The 18649-nt window shown below is 39.5% G+C and overlaps 1 protein-coding gene across 1 annotated transcript in view; it reads left to right on the forward strand.

The window, feature by feature from the left end:
* The first annotated feature begins 2581 nt into the window (after positions 1-2581).
* The window catches only part of asic1b (acid-sensing (proton-gated) ion channel 1b), a 308291-nt gene continuing 292223 nt past the window's right edge, over positions 2582-18649 (forward strand). Inside the window, exons 1-2 of the mRNA XM_041783362.1 lie at positions 2582-3871; positions 17290-17485. Coding sequence (XP_041639296.1) covers positions 3510-3871; positions 17290-17485 — 558 coding nt within the window. The 5' untranslated portion in view covers positions 2582-3509. The remainder of the gene's footprint in view (positions 3872-17289; positions 17486-18649) is intronic.

The raw sequence follows: 18649 nt of genomic DNA on the forward strand, positions 1-18649 counted from the left end.
GATGCTACAGTCCAAGAAATTCATTTTCATTCTCATTAATCTACACACAGCCCTATAATGAAAAAGTGAAAACAGAATTTTTGAAATTTTATCCAATTTATTAAAAATAGAAAACTAAAATATCACACTGACAGTTGAAATTTAGCTCTGCTCCTCCCATTTTTCTCAATCTTTGCTGAGCTGTCTCTACACCTGATTGGAGTCCAGCTGTGGTAAATTAAATCTATTGGACATGATTTTGGAAAGGTACACACCACTCTATAGAAGGCCTCACAGCTGACAATGCTAAAACCAAGCCATGAGGTCAAAGGAAATGCCTGCAGAGTTCAGAGACAGGATTGTTGCAAGGCACAGATCTGGAGAAGGCTACAAAAAATATGTTGAACTGAAAGTTCCCAAGAGCACAGTGGCCTCCATAATTCTCTCTCCATAACTAGCACAACCAGGACCCATCCAAGCGCTGGTCACCTGGCCAAACTGAGCAATCAGGGAAAAGGGCCTTTTGTAAGAGAGGTGACCATGAACCCAATGGTCTGAGCTCCAGGGATCCTATGTGGGGACTGGACAAAGTTCCAGAAAGACAACCATCGCTGCAGCCCTCCATCGGTCTGGGCTTGTGACAGATTGGCTAGTTGGAAGCCTGTCTTCAGGGCAACCCCCCCCCCCCAAAAAAAAACTCCAGTGTAGATTAATGAAAACAAACAAAAAAAATACATACAATTTTTGACTGTAGCGTCAGGCTGCAAAATAACAAATTGAAAAAAAAGTTAAGGGGGACTGAATACTTTCTGGATGCCCTGTATTTGTGTAAATACAAACTGTATGTGTGAGTGGGTCTGATGAACTTGCAATGTATGATGGATATATAATGAACCTAAAACTACAACATTATTCATTTGGGAACTTTCAATACTTAATCACTGATAATTTAATTTTAAAGCTGTTTAAAAAATTCCATCTCAAATATCTGATTTTTTTTTATATCTAACACCAAAGTAATGCATTTCTTCTAATGGGATATGTCTTTGTCTTTCATTTTACTTCCTGGAAGCTGGGAGTTTTTCATGAGGAACTCTGCCCCTTTTAATTTTGAGTGCTAAAGTAGTCTTTTGGGAAACCTTTATTAAATTATCTGCGCACTAATGGGAATCTTCCACTTCAAGCCAAGTGCCCCTCTGATTGGTATCCTTTGCTCAGCTCAATTACTGCACTGGTATGCTACTCGGGCAAAAATTAACTGTAACTGGCTCTTTTTTCTCCCATTTCCATTCATTGTTCCACCATTACATCCTATTTCATTGGATAAAGTGCCACTGACTTTGTGTTTATAAGGTGTTGATGAGACAAGCTTTTTAAAGACACCTCTTGAAAATTACACGCCAGCTGAGTAAAAAGATATGTTTTCTTTTCAACGAACAGTGCTGAACACAAATTCATTCAAGTGCTCAGTGTCATGTTAAGCCGAGAACAGCAAACTGAAAATTAAAAAAATGAAAACATGATGTAACATTAATTAACAACATGAGCAATGAACACAATTAGAAACGATAATAAATTAAAACATTGAATATGAAATACAGCCAGGGTTATACATTAATCTCTAGAAGGTATTATTTATATGCATTCCTGTCCTCCATCCATCCATTTTCTATACTGCTTATCCTGTTCAGGGTTGCGGATGGGGGGGACTGGAACCTACCCCCAGCTGATACTGGGTACACCCTGGACTGGTCGCCAGTCAATCAATCATATAGAGACAGACAACCAGGCATGCTCACATTCACCTAAGGTCAATTTAGAGTGTTAAATAGCGGTGTAGCTTAATGAGTAAACTGCTGCTAAATATGCTTCAAACCAATATGCCTAAGCCAAAATAAACTTTTAAGAGAGATAGCTTACTTGTTTGTAAAACTAAATACATTTTTGGCTTTTATTCTCATTTTTCATTATTTATTTCAATCTATTTGTGAAAAGCAGTTACACTTACCGTTGTATCTTTTTTGAAACCCGTATTGTTTTGCCCTTCAGGGCCGCCATACCATAGTTAACTTAAACGTCTCCCAACCGTTGACGCAAATCGCTTTCCCTGTAACACCTTTACCATGTAATTCGGTTTAAGTTCACTTTTTTCTTCTTTCTAGTTGACGAACTAAGCGTATTAACCCAATTTACCTTAAGGTCTCGTAAAATAATTAATTTTTGGTCACAATTTTGCCCTCTAACATGACTGAAAGAAACTTAAAGCAGAAGAAAGTTTATGCTAGCTCGTGTTTAATCATCAAAGTTAAGCTAGCTCTGAGGACTGCCAGTCATCGAGATGTGAGTGACTAGGCAGCGGAGGAGATTTGGAGTCATGATATATCGCATTTACTGGATTCGTGGGCTGAATACGCCGACTTTGGATCGCCTGTGGATAACGTAAAGGCTTCTCCGAAGTGACACCAACGTTTAGACTTCGTCACCCGGTGTAAAAAGCACACCGTCCTATCATTGCTCGCTCCTGTTCGGGGCGAATTTAATTGATCCGGGCAAAGCGCGACTGCCTCAGAGGTGGATTCCCTGAATCCACACCGCTGAGCATTTCGTGTATCAGATGCTTTTTTAGGCGTTCTACTCATTGGCTTTGCACTCATTATACTTCCTTATAACTCTCTAAATGAAGGATAAACCAACAGGAATCCAAATGGAGCCGGAGTAATTATCCCTGCATTGTTGTGTGGAGGCTGCTCGGAGGAGGGAATGGACGCAAGCGAGCGAGCAGAGGCGCACCGAGGCAGCTACCTGACAGATCCAGCTCCTCTGTGATGCTGCCGTTTACGCTGGCTGAGAAAACCCGTGGACACCCCGAGGACTGCTTTATAAGACGCTAACGAGTGAGAAATCAGCGGCTATTTGTTATTCTGCACGTGCTGGGATTGCATATTGCATTGAAGAGCATGGAGAGCCAGTGCACTCTCCGCCTGCCGTGCACGGAGAGAGAATACAACACTGCTTTGATTTTCATCTGAATACGCAGCTTTTCTTAACGAGGTGATTTGTCTGCTTGTGTTCTCCCTCCGAACTGCTATCTTTTGTAATTCCTCTCAGATTTGTGTCTTTGTTTAGAGTGTGAAAGCCCAGCATCAACTCGGTCATTGTACAGAAGTGTGCGAGGAGAGGACAGCGTTGGCATCTCTCCATGCGCGCTCCACGCCGGGCTGTTTATTATTATGGAACTGTGACCCTAGCTGAAGTACAACCCATGCTTTCAAAATCTACAATTTCTCTACTTGTTTACATGCGTGGATGTGTGCATTTTGAGGATATCTTTGCTAACATGAGATGCATAGCGTGTTGCTTTACCGGCTCTCAGTGACGCAACATCTTACACAGACTGCATGAGAAATGTATGCGTAAGGGCGTGAACTTGCAGACAGTAACCTCCTTACAATTAAAACAGCATCTGCATATATAAAGCCAGGGTTTCAACCCGGTGCACTTCATTCAGCTTAACTCATCCCGAGGACAAAATGGATATCAAAGCGGACTCAGAGGACATGGACTACAAGCGGCCGGCTCCTATTGAAGTTTTTGCCAGCAGGTCCACGCTGCACGGCATCTCGCACATGTTCACTTATGAGCGGATGTGTATCAAACGCACCCTGTGGATTTTGTTCTTCCTAGGATCCCTGGGTGTGCTGGTGCTGGTTTGTGTGGACCGGGTGCAGCTCTACTTCCAGTATCCACATGTCACCAAGCTGGACGAGGTGGCTGCCCCTCAGCTGGCTTTCCCCTCAGTCACCTTCTGCAACCTCAACTCCTTCCGCTTCAGCAGGGTGACGCGCAACGACCTGTACCACGCTGGGGAGCTCCTGGCCTTACTCAACGGCAGGTGTGTGTGGTTCCCCTGTAGTTTACTTACACTATAAGGTGTACCTGTTGGTATTCATGATGTCAGAGGAAAGCTTTTAACCTTATCTTATATAATTTTGCTTAAAACAAGCTAAATCTCTGCTTGCTCTCTCTAAAATCAGACTCGTTGGCTGTTTGATAAGGTTTTGCCTCAGGAAGACCCATCTGTGAGGATTTAATAGGTGTTGATTGTGGAATTGATTGTGACCGCGGCACAACACTAGATAACAGTCAGAAGATTTAAAGATTTGGCTGAAACGGTACATTTCAATGTCGGTACACATTCTGCTGCAGTTACCAGGAAATTGAACAATTTGCTATTCCACTAAAATTAATTAAGAGCCAGTAATTCACTTCATCCGTGAACAAACAGACCAAGTTCTCCAAACTCCTTTAAACATTTTGTTAAGGAAAATAGAGCAAATCCCCCACTTTTTAGGCCTAACAGATTAAATCAGACACATTCTTGAGTACTTTTACTGTGTGAGAAATTCCATTTTCATTGTCAGTGGCCTTGATTTTTGTTTTAATGTCTGTCTCAGGGGAAATCTTATATGTCACTTGGAAGTGCAAAGCAATGTTTTAACGCCCGCTCTATTGGTTGTTGCTGTAAGGCCACTGAGACATGTGAAAATGACATGGTCAGAGAGTGCAAAACCTTTTCATGGCCCTCTGTAAATTTGACTCTGGACTGACCTCAGCCTTAGGAAATTGAGAAAAAAAGATAGAGCTGTGTTAATAATACAGCGTCATCACTGATCATACCAGCTGAAATCCACACTGCACACATATGCCACTCTATTGATGAAACTGTAAGCGACAGCATGAAATACACCCCTGACATCAATCTCTTGAAATATGTTGACACAGAGAAGTAAAACGTTTTATCTCAGATCATATGAATCTTCCTTCAGGTAACAGATAATGGATGAGCTGTTTCTAAGTGGTTAATATAAAATGATGAAGGACTAAATGCCCCTGGTGCGATTCTCTACCTCATCATTTTACAGTTCATGTGATACGAATATCTCAGCATAAGTAGAGGAGCAGATTTTTTTAAATCCCCTGTTGGTGAAGTGAAGAGAGATGTGTGTGATTCAGAGATGCGGTCTCCTCCCAATACACTTGTTGCCTTTTGCTGTGCTTTGATCATTTCAGACTTTCAGCAGGCATGACAAGCTCACCGCTCAAACTTTGACTTTAAATTTCTTCACTTTTACTCCGCCGCCCATGTTATTCTTATCACGTTTACCAAAGCAATAACGATAACTGTCTTTGACATTGTACGTAATCACACACAAACACGGACAGTTCACTACAGGAGAGCTACTACATCTAAATACCATTCTCCTAAACACAATAGTCTCCACTATTTTTAGCATATTGATCCACACAGCTCTGCAGCCAAAGGCACAGTAGGAGAGCACTTTTGCCGTACATGCTAGAATGACATGAATCCAATTCTCTGCTTTCATACTGAATATCATTGCTCTATGACCTCTACTGTATGTTTGCATCCATACTGCCAGTGGTAGCCTTACAGGAAAGGATTAGGCTCCACTGCTTGGAGCTGCAGCTCCAGTGCTCTGTATAGATTTCTACCAGTGTGCCTATATCCTACATGCTTATTTTCTCTTGTGCCTCTACTCTAAAATGTATGGTAAACAATGCAAAATTTCTTTGCAGGCCAGTCCCTCTCTTAGATATATTAGTAAAGCCTCAAAATGAATTTCTGTACACGAGAACCACCTCAGAGAAGGAACAGGCAAAGACTGAGAGGAAAACAGAAAATGAAAGCAGCAGCACTTGCACCAAGTGACTTTGGAAGGAGCTGATTTCAGATTGAGGGAGGGAACTGAAAGCAGAGGCAATTAACTTGTGTCTCGTAAGCTGTGTGATGAACAAGTCCTTATCCCCATGTAATTAGGGCTGTTTGTTAGGCTACAGAGTTGTCTTGTTGATTAACGCTCTCTCATCTTTCCAACTGTTACTTGCCCCCTCTTGTTCCCTTTGGCCTTGGGGAGGATGTCCCTTAACTTTATGCCAACTCAAACGTTGGTCTGGTATTTCTTGCAGCCACTAGAAACTCAAATCCAAGATATCCAGCTAATTGTACATGGATCGAGACTAACATTTTTAAAAAACCTTTAGATATCATATATGACTTGGGCTGCTTGGATATTTTTAAGATTTTGCAATTCATTCCACATCCAGTGAAGGGTGGAGCTTAGTTTGTTAATAATACAGTGTTAGCTAATGCTACAGATTTGGGTTGTGAATCTTTTGGTTCCTCCTAATACAATCCAATTCTACGGGCATGATTAAATTCAAAATGATTGATAATAGACTCAGACCAATTCCCATTCACAATACATTATACAATACATATTTTCTTTGCACACTTTGGGTCCCTTGGCACCAACTGAACATCGTTTAAATGCCACAGCCTACCTGAGTATTGTTGCTGACCATGTACATCCCTTTTTGACCACAGTGTATCAATCTCCTGATGGCTACTTCCAGCAGGATAATGCACCCTGTCACAAAGCTCAAATCCCCTCAAACTGGTTTCTTGAACACGACAGTGAGTTCATTGTACTCCAGTGGCCTCCGTAGTCATCAGATCTCAATCGAGTAGAGCACCTTTGGGATGTAGTGGAACTGGAGATTCACATCATGGACAAATCTGCAGCAACTATGTGATGCTGTCATGTCAATATGGACCAAAATCTCTGGGGAATGTTTCCAGTACCTTGTTGAAACTATGCATTGAAGAATTAAGGCAGTTCTCAAGTCAAAAAGAGGTCCAGACTAGTACTAGCAAGGTGTACCTAATAAAGTGGCCAGTGCGTGTATACATATCACATACATTTTTTAAAGAACACCAAGTTTCTCTTGTACTAATATAGAGTTGTTACTCTTATTGTGACAGCCAGTTTGTTTTTGAAAGACATTAAACAAGACAAGACAGTTTTGACCCAACAGTAAATGATAAATGTTTTAAATGTTTAAATGTTTTTTTTTTTTTTTTTTTTTTTTTAATATAGACATTCAGTAATGAAAATCAAAGAAATTATTTAATTGCATATCAGGGGCGTCCAAACTTTTTTCACTGAGGGCTACATACAGAGATGGTAGAGCCACTTTCATAAACTTCCCCTTGAGGATATTAAAGATAGTAATGCCAATCAACTAAGACATGCTTAGTGGGTCGCAGATAGCCTACCTGTTAGGCCATGACCCATGGACGTGGGCTGCCTGTGCCTCTTACCCTGACTCTCATCCCTGTTTATGCCTCTATCAGCTGTTTGCTTTTAGGAAATAAAGGCATAAAACAAACCCAAAATATATCTTTAAACAGGTTTGCTAAAGTTTGGGTATACTTAAAGGGCTAGTTAATGGCTTACAGGGCAAAGAGACAATCATTTTAAGGAAGGCCAATTAGATTTCAGGGCACCCTGGTTGGCCCTAGCTATCACTGCCCCTGGCATGCCATTGGTATTGCTATTTGCTGCTGTAATCCATCATGGCGTTATAAATCAAAGTACTGTTATTATTTTGGTTGGCAATATGTTAACTATTTACAGTGAAGTCACAAAAATTTGGCTTGTCAAAATGTTTTTCTACAGAATTAGCATGGCAGCACCACCCTGTGATGAAAGTAAGTAGTACAATACATTTAATCACAAGCTTTACATGCTTTCATTGGCCATATATTATTTTATTTATGGAATTTGCTGAGGGCCAATCAAAAGTGGACTGTGGGCCAAACTTGGGCCCCCAGGCCATAGATTGGACACCCCTGCATTTTATCTATAGTATACGTAACTACCTGTATCAGACAGTGAGCTCTGTAGCGTAATTAATAAAAGAGTGATCTTTTTAATGGAGCTTAAACTTTCAAATTATAATTAGTTATCCTAATTAAACAACAGGTTTGCAGGCTGACTTCCTGACACAATCCGTATGTGCTTGAAATGAAATTAAATACTTTCTCCTTAAGTGCAAATAATCTAACCATTTGTAATTTCTGCTTTAGTCCTTGGAACACACTTTGAATTTTAAGGAATCAAAACCACCTTATGAGCTCAATGATTATTGTATGTTCTGTTGATACGACAGTTGATATATTGATTCAATATTTGCCAGAATCTGCATATCTGACAGTGCTGATGTTCAACTTTTTAAGCTATTACCTGCTTTTATACAATCTATGCAACTGTACTTTTAAGCACATTTTCCTTTGAGAGACCCTAAAGTAGGTTTACTTGCAAGTCTTGAACTATATGGTACAATTTGCGGAAGGAAAATATAGGAATAGCGAAGGCTTTGAATATGAATGAAAAGAAAAACATTTTACCCTCTTAATTGGGTTTTGGTAGAAACAGTTTTGAATTAAACATTGATTCTGTGGAAAATGTTTTAGTAAGCCCCTTGGTATCAGGCTGTGAGCTTTCCATGAAATAAGTAGGAGAAACTCTCAAGTGTCATGTGGCTTTGAGTCTGTGTCCATCACTGTCTCAGGAGGAAGCGGCAGGCAATATCTGTTCTGGCAGTGATGCCACTCTGTCTTAGATGCTATGAAGTTTGTAGCTGAACTACTGGTAAGTTCACTTTAACCTACTCCACTCCACCACTTCATTTGAGTCTCCCTGAAAATCAATTACTTTCTCATCATGTTCTGCAGGTTGAAGTCACACTTAGCAGTGCAGAACATCACAAGTAAATTGCTTGATTTTATTTTTATTGTGCTGCAAAAGCAATTACATGATAATTAACAAAAGAAAGGTCATTTTGAAAAAGATGTTGGTTGTGCTGCTTAAAGTGCCAGATCAGCCCATGGAAGTCAGAGAAGCGAGTCTTCTGCTTACACAGTTATCAAGCTTTTACATGTTTCCTGTGCTTGCAATCATGCTTTAAATTCACTTAAACATCTTGTAAAGTGCCACAAAATGTAATACCTTGGCTGTATCATCCGTCTCAGCAGGTTCATGGGTATTGCTTAGGATTTGGGTCGTGGAAAAAGTGCATTGGGAGGACAGAATGGGGTTATCATTGAACAGAACACAAATAGCAAGGAGCTAAATGTAGCTGTAGGAGATTATAACTTGAGAGAAGAACATAAATAAATAATTTGGCAGAAAGTCAGGTACTGTAAGATGAAAATTTATACATTTTTGAAGGATGATGAATTATTGTCTGCATTTTACGTCTTGTGTGTGTGATTGCTTTTCAACGATAGAGACTCGGTTGGGTTGGTTTCACCTCTCTGTGGCCCTTGTTTGCATCCCTGTGATCTTGTCCAAAGTGGCATAATAACTGTCACAGGTGCACCATAATTAAGATGTGATTATCCAAACTCTGCTGCCAGGAATCATTACAGTTATTCATTTTCAAGGACACTGCACAAACAATCCCATCCTCATTAGAAGAGGAGTTCAATTAGCACTAATTGGATAATTACCTGAGATTAGATCAAGATGTGTTCATTGTTGTGTCATGCAGTTTGTGGTATTAACACTAACTTTATGTAATAGGAGTATAATCTGTGAAGATTGTGGTTTCCATGGAGTTGTGAGGTCCTGTGAGTAAAATTGAGTGACCAGTATCTTGATCAAAGTTCACTCTAAAATTCAGTGATACTCATATTTACTAACTCCTCTCCTGAGGCGGCAAAATGATGCAGATGCTCCCTCATTCGTTGTAGTTCCCGCAAGAAAATTAAAGTGCTTGTGGCCCATAATCCAATTTAGTCTCCCCCGCCCGTATGCACTGAGTTTGCTGTGATTGCTTTAGGGAGCAGTGGCAGGGCAATATTAAAAAATCTTCCCATATTATTGTGATTGTATGCGCCTCAGCTAAAGCCTCCTGACTCTGGAATCCGGGCACGGTGTCTTAAGTGCTCTCCTGGCAGCTTTGTGTTGCTTATAAGACAGAGGCTCACGATACAATTCAATTAAGTTCAGACTTTACCACAACAGGCTGTATCTTCTCATTACAAAAAGGCATGACAATGTTGTGAAGTCATGCCAGTGTGGGCTAAATGTGTTGTGCTTTTTAGTAAAGATGCAGCTGTGTCAGTCAGTAACTGAGCTGTGGTGTGACATGACCTGTGATTTCACAGCCAGTCCCATTACAAAGACATCACATTCCAACAGTTTGTTATTGCGTGCCATACGGATGCAAAAGGCACCGCCCTATCATCTGCATCTGGCTTTCGCTTAACTCTAATGTAAACACATCAGCTATGGATACTTAAATCAGTGGCTTTTCATGGCATAGAAGAAATATCAGGAAAATCATCTTGGGTGAGGGGTGAAGGATTGGTCAGAACTAGGGATGACATGAATTTGACTTCATGTGTAATCAGTTTATTTAAATTCAAAGTTTATATGCAACTTTTATCAAATATTTTTTTCTGTTATTTTACTTGCTTCTGGTAGCAATAAAGCACCACTGTCAGACAGTGGCTATAGCACACGTGAAAGCTGTTTGCTACCTGCTGTGGATAAAAGAATGTGAAAACAGTAGAGGCTGGTGACACATCTATTCTAATAACAGACTTAGCATCTATTAACTTCAGAGACAATACATTTTGCTGCCAATCTCCACTGTTTACTTGTTTTGACTCTGTTCACTTAAAAAAAGCACTCCATCTCATGCAGTAACCCTACGTTTTGTCTTCATTAGGGATTTTCACATACTTCAGAAGAAAAGCTGATAATAGTGGCTTTCCTGCTTAGCGCTGCAAGCAACTTGCAAAGCAGTATGGGATTACAAGAAGTGTGAGGATGGCCACTTTTGACAGCTTTTCTCCCTCATTATGTGAAATTCATTCATGTGAGGTAATGTAGAAAAATACACACCATATGAGTAGTCACTTTTTAATTAACAAAAACATTTCAGTGCAGGAATCTCTCAGAAAATTAGAATTTTCTTTGGACATTTGACAGGGACTTTTGATTGTTATTTCCCTTCAAATGCAAATCCTTAGTCAGAATATGGAGACAGGGCTTTTAGTCTGATATACAGACTGGCTCTAACCCATCCTGCAATTCTTCCTCAGTTTCTCCGAGTAGATTTTGTACCCAAACCTGACAAAGCTAAAACAATGATATTTGATGGCCTTGGATTGAAATTGGTTTGATTTTCAGGCCTTGGATGAACTTCTTCTAATAGTTCTATTTTAGCAGTGGTATCATCAAATCAGTCTATTTGCTCATTTTAAAACAATTACTGTTGCATCTTTGATTGTGTCTAGGTAATTTGGAAGAAATCTTGTCCAAGTTTAAATGTATCTTTGACAATATTGTGAACCAAATTTAGGCACAAATAATCCATAAATTAAATTTATCTCTGAATGGTCATAGAAAAACCAGCCCTTCTTATTGTTTAAATTTCTTTCTTTATCTCCTTCAGACTTTTGTAAGTCAATCACACATTGATCTGTTGTTTCTCTAACACATGAGGCTTGGGAATGACATCATTTCAAACCAATCACTGTCTGTTTTCCACTTCCTTGCAACTTTAAGAATAGTGTGAGCTAAATACCATGGGGAGTCTTTGAAATTTAATTAAACAAGTAACACTAAATGCTTTGTGTATTCCTGAAGGATATAGGTCATCTGTGATAACGCGTACTCTGTTTTAGGTGTTAACAGAAGATCTGATTAAGCTTGGTGTAGAGCCGCTGACACTTTTTTTCAAATTTAATGAACTTCTTTTTATGAAAATGCAACTAATACATTAGAGCCAGTCAGGTCAAACATTTAGTGTATAATCTGTTCACACAGTCACACACAATAGCTGTTAAGCATTAACCCTACAAAACCTCAATTTCCCTTTATCAACAAAGCCAGAGGAATAAAGAAAAGTACCAAGTAATTATGCATAACCTCTCCTGGGTTTATCATCTATTTAATTTATGAGCAAAGTGGTCATCAGCACTGTCTTATATTTAGCCTGCTGTTCCATAACAGAAACGACTACACATGCTTCTTACTTGTCTTTATTAAAAGATAAATAAAAGGAGACAGCTGTTACTCCAAAGATTACAACAAAGATGCTTCTTAAGTTGTATCATAGTTACAAACTAGCAGACGTTCCCTTTCTTAGTAACTGTGGAAATGCTAGGTTTATCTTAAATCTATGGTCACAGTAGAGTTCATTTAACATTCTTCTTAACTTCTAGGAAATAATTGTTGACAGTTGTCTAAAAAAATAGCAGAAGAAAAGAAGGGATACAGTTTGTCTGATGTCTTGCAAGAACAGTCATTTGTGCTGTTATATGTGGTTTAATTCTGCTAAGTAAAATATTCTCCTAGTGTTTCCATCTGAAAAAAAAAGAAGCAAAGTTAGTGTCAGAATGTCTGGAAGAAACTTGACCCAGGCCCTGTGTGGGATCAGGACCCCCGAGGGGAACAAGACACTGAGTGAGTGGGTTTCAAGATGTCCTTCAAATATCAATGAAAAATTGAAAGAGATTGAGAAAAAAATTCAAACAGTCTATTTTACCATTTTGTTAAAATATATCCATAAATTGAGTTCAGTTGAAAATAAAACCATAATGATAAGTAGGTGAGATTTGTACAGGAATTAAAGTACTGTGTAAAAAATCTTTTAAAAAACTGTGTTCATTAAATGTTCCATTCTATACATGGCGATTAGCTGTATTCTGCTCTGGTCTTTGTTACAGTAACAGCCTGTTAGTGAGTAGCACATATTTTATACTTTGCCTCGATTTCCCTCCAGGGACAGTGGTGGTCCCCAGTCTTTGGTACTGTTATTTTTGGGGTTATTGGGATGTGGTTGATTGAACTCATAGTGAGGCTGGTCAAGAGAAGTACAAAAACATCTTCATCATCAAGAGAACTCTCTGTGTTGCTCTGTGCTCTTGTTTTGATAAAGAAATGTGGCCCAGTTCTGAAAACTACCGCTATGCTATAGCTACATCCAAGCTAAACACTACGCTGTCTGCAGCCATTGCTATCACAGACAGGGTAACCACTGCCTTATTCTTCTCAAATGACGCTGCAGATTGGAGCTTTTCAGGACACATTTGCCTAATGACAGACATGGAATCTAGCCAATCCAGCTGCTTTGCAAGGTTAGAAGCTTGCCTTTTTAAACCTGGTTTATGCTTTTCAGCAGAGGCCTATGCACATAGCCTAACGTTTATCTCCTCAAAAATGTATGTAAGCACTGTGATTGGTCTCCTGATGGCACTGGGTGAGTAATGCCTACAGACATCCTGTGTGTGCTCTAGTGTGAGATAAAGGACTGCAGACAGTGATGCATCTAGTCAAATCTACTTGCAACAGCCAAGGTACATGTCCTTGTGGCCGAACAAGTTCCTTTAGCTGATTCAATGGCTGCACTGTAGATTTCCTGTGGTGTCTTCCCTTTTTTTTTTTTTTCTTTTTACTTTGCAATAACTACAGCACAAATAACCACTGCTAAATATTGATCAGCTCCAGCTCCAACATTACACTGAGTTTCATTTGTCATGGTTTTCCATGCACAAACAAGCAGGAAATGTGGCAGTGGGACCAGGAACTGGCATAAAAATGGCAATATTGGGTTGTATTTTGGCAAAGCATTGCTGAGTGCAGACCACACTAACACACAAGCATGTAGTACTTACAACAGCAATTGCTTCTACAGGATTGCTACATACAGATTTATAAACCAGGCTTTAAAGGGCCACCAACTTGATACTGAAGCAGTACGTGACCCTGAGAGGGTTGCTTTGTTTATGAACCACCTCTTGCCACTGATTGAAGTGAAAAATCCTAAAGTTTAAATGTCATTGTGTGCCACACTTGATTTGAAGAGTTTGCTTTGACTTTATGGAAAAGTGTGAAAGAGTGAAGATGAAGGCTGCTGGGCATAAAACATTTAACTCTCAGTTATTTTAAAGTGGCCTACAGACGTTTTTTATCAGATTCTTTGGCTTCTTTATAAATCTTTGTAGTGGAGATGTTAGAAAGATAAATTGTCAAGTATCATTTAATTGGTCTTGGCCAGATTTTTGACATGACAGTGCTGAATTTGACAAGATTAATATTTCTGCTTTTAGCCTCAGTCTTCACAGCACTTGTACCTCTGTCTTTAACTCCTCCAGAAGTATGATGGATTCCCATTTCTCATCAGTGTTATGAGTTCAGTTGAAAGAAATAGTTATTTCAAACCACAGCCTATGCTGTCTCACAAGGTGAATGTTTTATTTCATTCTGTTTGTAGCAAGTAAACAACAGTGGAGCTGCAGCGGAACATATTACATTTCTTGTAATTTGGTAGGGACATGAGTTCAAAACACACTGTCATTCGAATATTAAGGCAGCACTCACAAAAGAAGTATTAAAATATTCCATTTTTTATTCATGGATCAAATGACATTATTCCTGTCATCAAGGGACAAACTTGCTCATGAGCAGACAAAGCTTGACCTTGTGGAATTTTAAAAAAATCTATTAAGATTTACCGCCAATTATGTTTTGAAATAGTGCCTGTATCCATGAGAAATAACTGGGCTGTCATCATCCACAAAGTCATCCACAGATTTATTGTCAGAGGAGAAGGGTATGCCTTTGTCTTTCTCTGTCTCTCGTGTTTTCCATTCTAATTCTGGTGCCTTCAGCTTTGCGACTGAGTTATTCATGTTTGCACATTTAAATTGAGCTGCTCAAAATTATTACAGTAATACAGTGATATAATATGGCTGCTGCTCTCTCACATTACACACAAATTCAATTCTCCTCACCACCCCTATGCTATACGCTCAATTGGAAGACACAGAAAGAATGACAACCTTGTTTCTCTTTTAATTCCAAAACAAATTTAAACACTATTACGTGGCTTTCTTGTGTGTCCAGACAAATCATCCTCATAAGTGTCTGTCAGTAGTGCTTAATCATAGCACTCCATAATTTGGAAGTGTGTTCCACTGATGGCCCATCGCTCAGCAGGGGTCATCAATGGGCTGCGTTTTCCTCTGAGTGAGGCCATGCTAGTTAATTGAGGTTAATTTGTATCTGTGAATGGCTGTGAGCAGGTGCTGAAGGTTGATGATAGTTCTCCAGCAGTGGCATTTCATGAATGTCATTCTCAGCATTTTGTTTCTGAGAACTGCCATTGTAGATGAGCTTCAGCTTGGCGTGTGTTGGTATGCAAAATACTCATACTTTATTTGTATGAGGAGAAAGAGTTTGTGTGTATGCTTCCCCACATGATGCAGCTAATTTTCCAATTGAAAGAAATTGCAGCAGATGCTTTGTGAAGTGTTCGGTTTGGATTCCAATGCTAAATATTCTTTGTTGTATTTTCCTAGAGTGTAGGATTGCAGGAGTGCAGGATTCTCAACTTGATTCAGTGTGTTCTGAACAGTTTATGCTTAAAATGTTAAAACATTGCCACACCTAATTATTTGGTAGGACATTTCACATAATTGTGTGTGGAAAAATAGTCACATTTTTTAGATAATGAGCAATTTGTCCTACTCATCATCACCCTTGGATGGGACTGGCATGCCAACAATGGACTGCCTTTTGCCTTTTTTGCAAACAACATATAGAGATAAAATTGTTAGAACTGGCTAACTGCAGGTTTTCAAGTGTTAGCATTTACTGTACCTCTAGTCCAGTTAGAGGGCAAATATTCTTCCTAGCTGTGCCTTTAATGATTTCTTTATAAATAAATCTGTACTGGTATGCCAAAAATGTTTGTCTGCATGCCAAACTCCTGGAGTGCACATTGAAATGAAACAAAATATAAAATTATGCACAGCTGAATTTGTGTATTGCTCTACAGATTTAGGAAATCACTTAAAGGGATACTTCAACATTTTGGCAAATTTGTCCATTGTCATAATTCCTATAGTCTTAGTAATAGGTTTGTTACCTTTAGTTGTCGGTGCAAGCTGTTTTTAGATCGGCCGCTGCCGAGTTCGGACCTGCTTTGCCAACTCAATGTAAGCAGACGGTATTCCGGCTTTCCTTCATCAAACTCATCCAATACACAATCCAACAACTCCAAAACGCTCTCGTGGACAAGTTGTGACCTGTACATTCACCACGCAATGAAATAATAATGTATAATTATGTAACATTACGACGCATGAAGCAAATACTCGGAACTATTTCTTGAGTGAACCACTGGGCGGAGTGGCACAGTGCAGCAGCCATGCCTGGAGTGTAGTTCTGGCTTTGCATTTAGCTTTAAAACATCTCGGTCTCGTAATGTTCCATGATTATTTCATAGCACCGATATTCATTTATAGCAAAAATTAAAGTCCTTCAGTGAAATTCTGAATTTGTAGTGGCATAGATAAATAAGTACAACAGTAATAAAGCTGAGGATTTTTTTAATCTCTGATGACTGTACGTTTTTTATTGTTCATTGATGTATTGATGCTAGTGCCCCCAACTCAAGTAAAAGCAGCAGACCACAGCGTCAAATAGTCCAGATACAGCTATAAGTCTAAAATCTTGCACAAGTGTATTTATGGCAAACAAAATAAACTCAATGTGAAAAAGCAAAACAGGATTTTATAATAATATATTGTACAGTTGGGTTATTAATAATGATGCATTCATGTTTTTTGTTTGGGAAGGACAAAACCTTAGAAACTTGTGGATGGGGATTAGGGAACGTTCTGTCTATCACAATCATAACAGGCCATCAGGAGCAACAGAACATATGATGTTGTGCTGCCCCAGGGAGTTAACTACATAATGGGAGTTCAACAGGCAGCTGTTATTGCTGTTTGTTATCAGTTGAGACGGTTGGTAAATCAAACTCTTGCCAAAGCTGGGCAGGAGAAGTGCAAAAAACAAACTGTACACCAAGAAAACCTTTTTGTATGGTTCTTTGCACTTCTTTGAATAAGAAAGTGTTTACAAGCTTGCCCTACTTCTGTCCCATGCCTGTAGCTACTGCCTCATTCTCCTCAAATGACACTGATTAGTGTGGTTATTCTTTGTCCAGGAGCAAGTATTTCAGCTTGATGCTTTTTAAGCTGGACCTGCCTGATGACAGACATGGAAACTGGCAGGTCCATCTACTTTGCAAGGTTATGGACTGCTTGGTTTAGAAATGATTCACAGAATTACCGGAAGCTGAGAATGATTCTTTGTCAAAGTTCATTTGACTTTTTGCTATTTGTATTCAAATAAGTAAACCATTTCAAAATTATATTTTTTACTCATGTAATCAGTTGAAAGATGTTGCATGTCATTTTCAGAAAACACTGCAAATAGAATTTAACAGTTTAATCATAAAATCCCACTGTGTGCTGTTATGTTGTGTTTCTGTCTTGATTTAATAAGTGAAGGGATAAGTATAAATTGGAATGTTAGTCCTCGTGTCCTCAGTAACTAAGTCCAGAACCTTTCTGTGCAGGTATGAGATCCGAGACCCACACCTGGTGGAGGAAAATGTCCTTCAGATCCTGAAAGAGAGGGCCGACTTTGACAGCTATAAGCCCCGCCCCTTCAACATGCGTGAATTCTATGATCGAACAGGCCACGACATCAAGGACATGCTGCTGTCCTGCTACTACCGAGGCATGGAGTGCAGCGCTGAAGACTTCAAAGTGGTGAGTCAGGCATGTCAATGGTTAAACGTCCGCTGCAGCTGAGGCTCTGCCAGGAAGAGGGTCAGCAGAGCATATTTGTATTACAAGGTCAGCACTGCTATAGTTTATGATAACATCTATATAAGCTGACCTCAGTTGAGAAATCCTCACTGAAGTTTGCTTTTGAGGAATGAAATGTTGGGATATATATGGTTGTGCATTGTATGGATCTATTCTCGTCCTCACTTCAGTGTGAGGGGCTCCATCAGTCCTGTTCCCCCTCAGGATGAGACTGAGAATGGTTGTGTACACTGTGGCTGACTCACAGGCCAATGGCCTCTGAGTGTACATCTATAATGGTGATAACACAACGTGTCCAAATTTGCCACGAGGCACTGCATGCTGTGAGATAGTTTACAGTCTCAGCAAGCTTGAGCAATGCTCTCATAAATGGTTGATATTTGGGCATTTACTGAACCCTGGGTCAGTGCCATAACACTTTATGAGTAGGAAGTTAAAAATTGTGTCCCTGTGGGAGATTTTCTGGGTGTGTTTGTTTTCCTCATCAATTGGACGGGGACAGACATCCAGTTATTAACTGGAACCTGTGTGACCTTTATATCTGCGGTGTAGTGTCCGGATTCATTACACACAATGAAGTGTCTGCATTTTACCTTGTCCTCATAGTACTGCTTGTAACAACAGTTTGGTTGTCACTGGTTACAGGTTTTCCTTTCATTATTGAATGTGTTTAATCTGCATTTTTGTTGTCACCTGCTAAGTTAAAGAACAATTACTCGTGAGAACAGCTGAAAAAGAGCCCAGATATCTAGCGATTCTTTAAGAGGATGTCTCGTTTGACTTTCTTCTCAACCAAAATTTGTCTGTTAGTGGTTTGTTGCTTGGCAGATGGCATACAGTGTGTTTATCAGAGCTTGTCTGCTGGCAACCGCTGCTAACTGCTGCTGAAAATTGGGTTTACAAGTGTGGTGACTCTCAAGGATACTGTAACTGTTTGGGCCGTAACAGATTTCAAGGATACTGAGCGTCAGAGATAGCTCATGTTCTAGTCTCTGTCAAGATTCTTTTTACTAATTTGCCAGTTCTCATTTGTAATGCACAACCTTTAGTCTTTTTTAACTCTCAAAGTTATAAGGGCAGTAATTACAACATAAGCAATGCAGG

This window comes from Cheilinus undulatus, linkage group 3, assembly GCF_018320785.1.
Source record: "Cheilinus undulatus linkage group 3, ASM1832078v1, whole genome shotgun sequence".
NCBI lineage: Eukaryota > Metazoa > Chordata > Actinopteri > Labriformes > Labridae > Cheilinus > Cheilinus undulatus.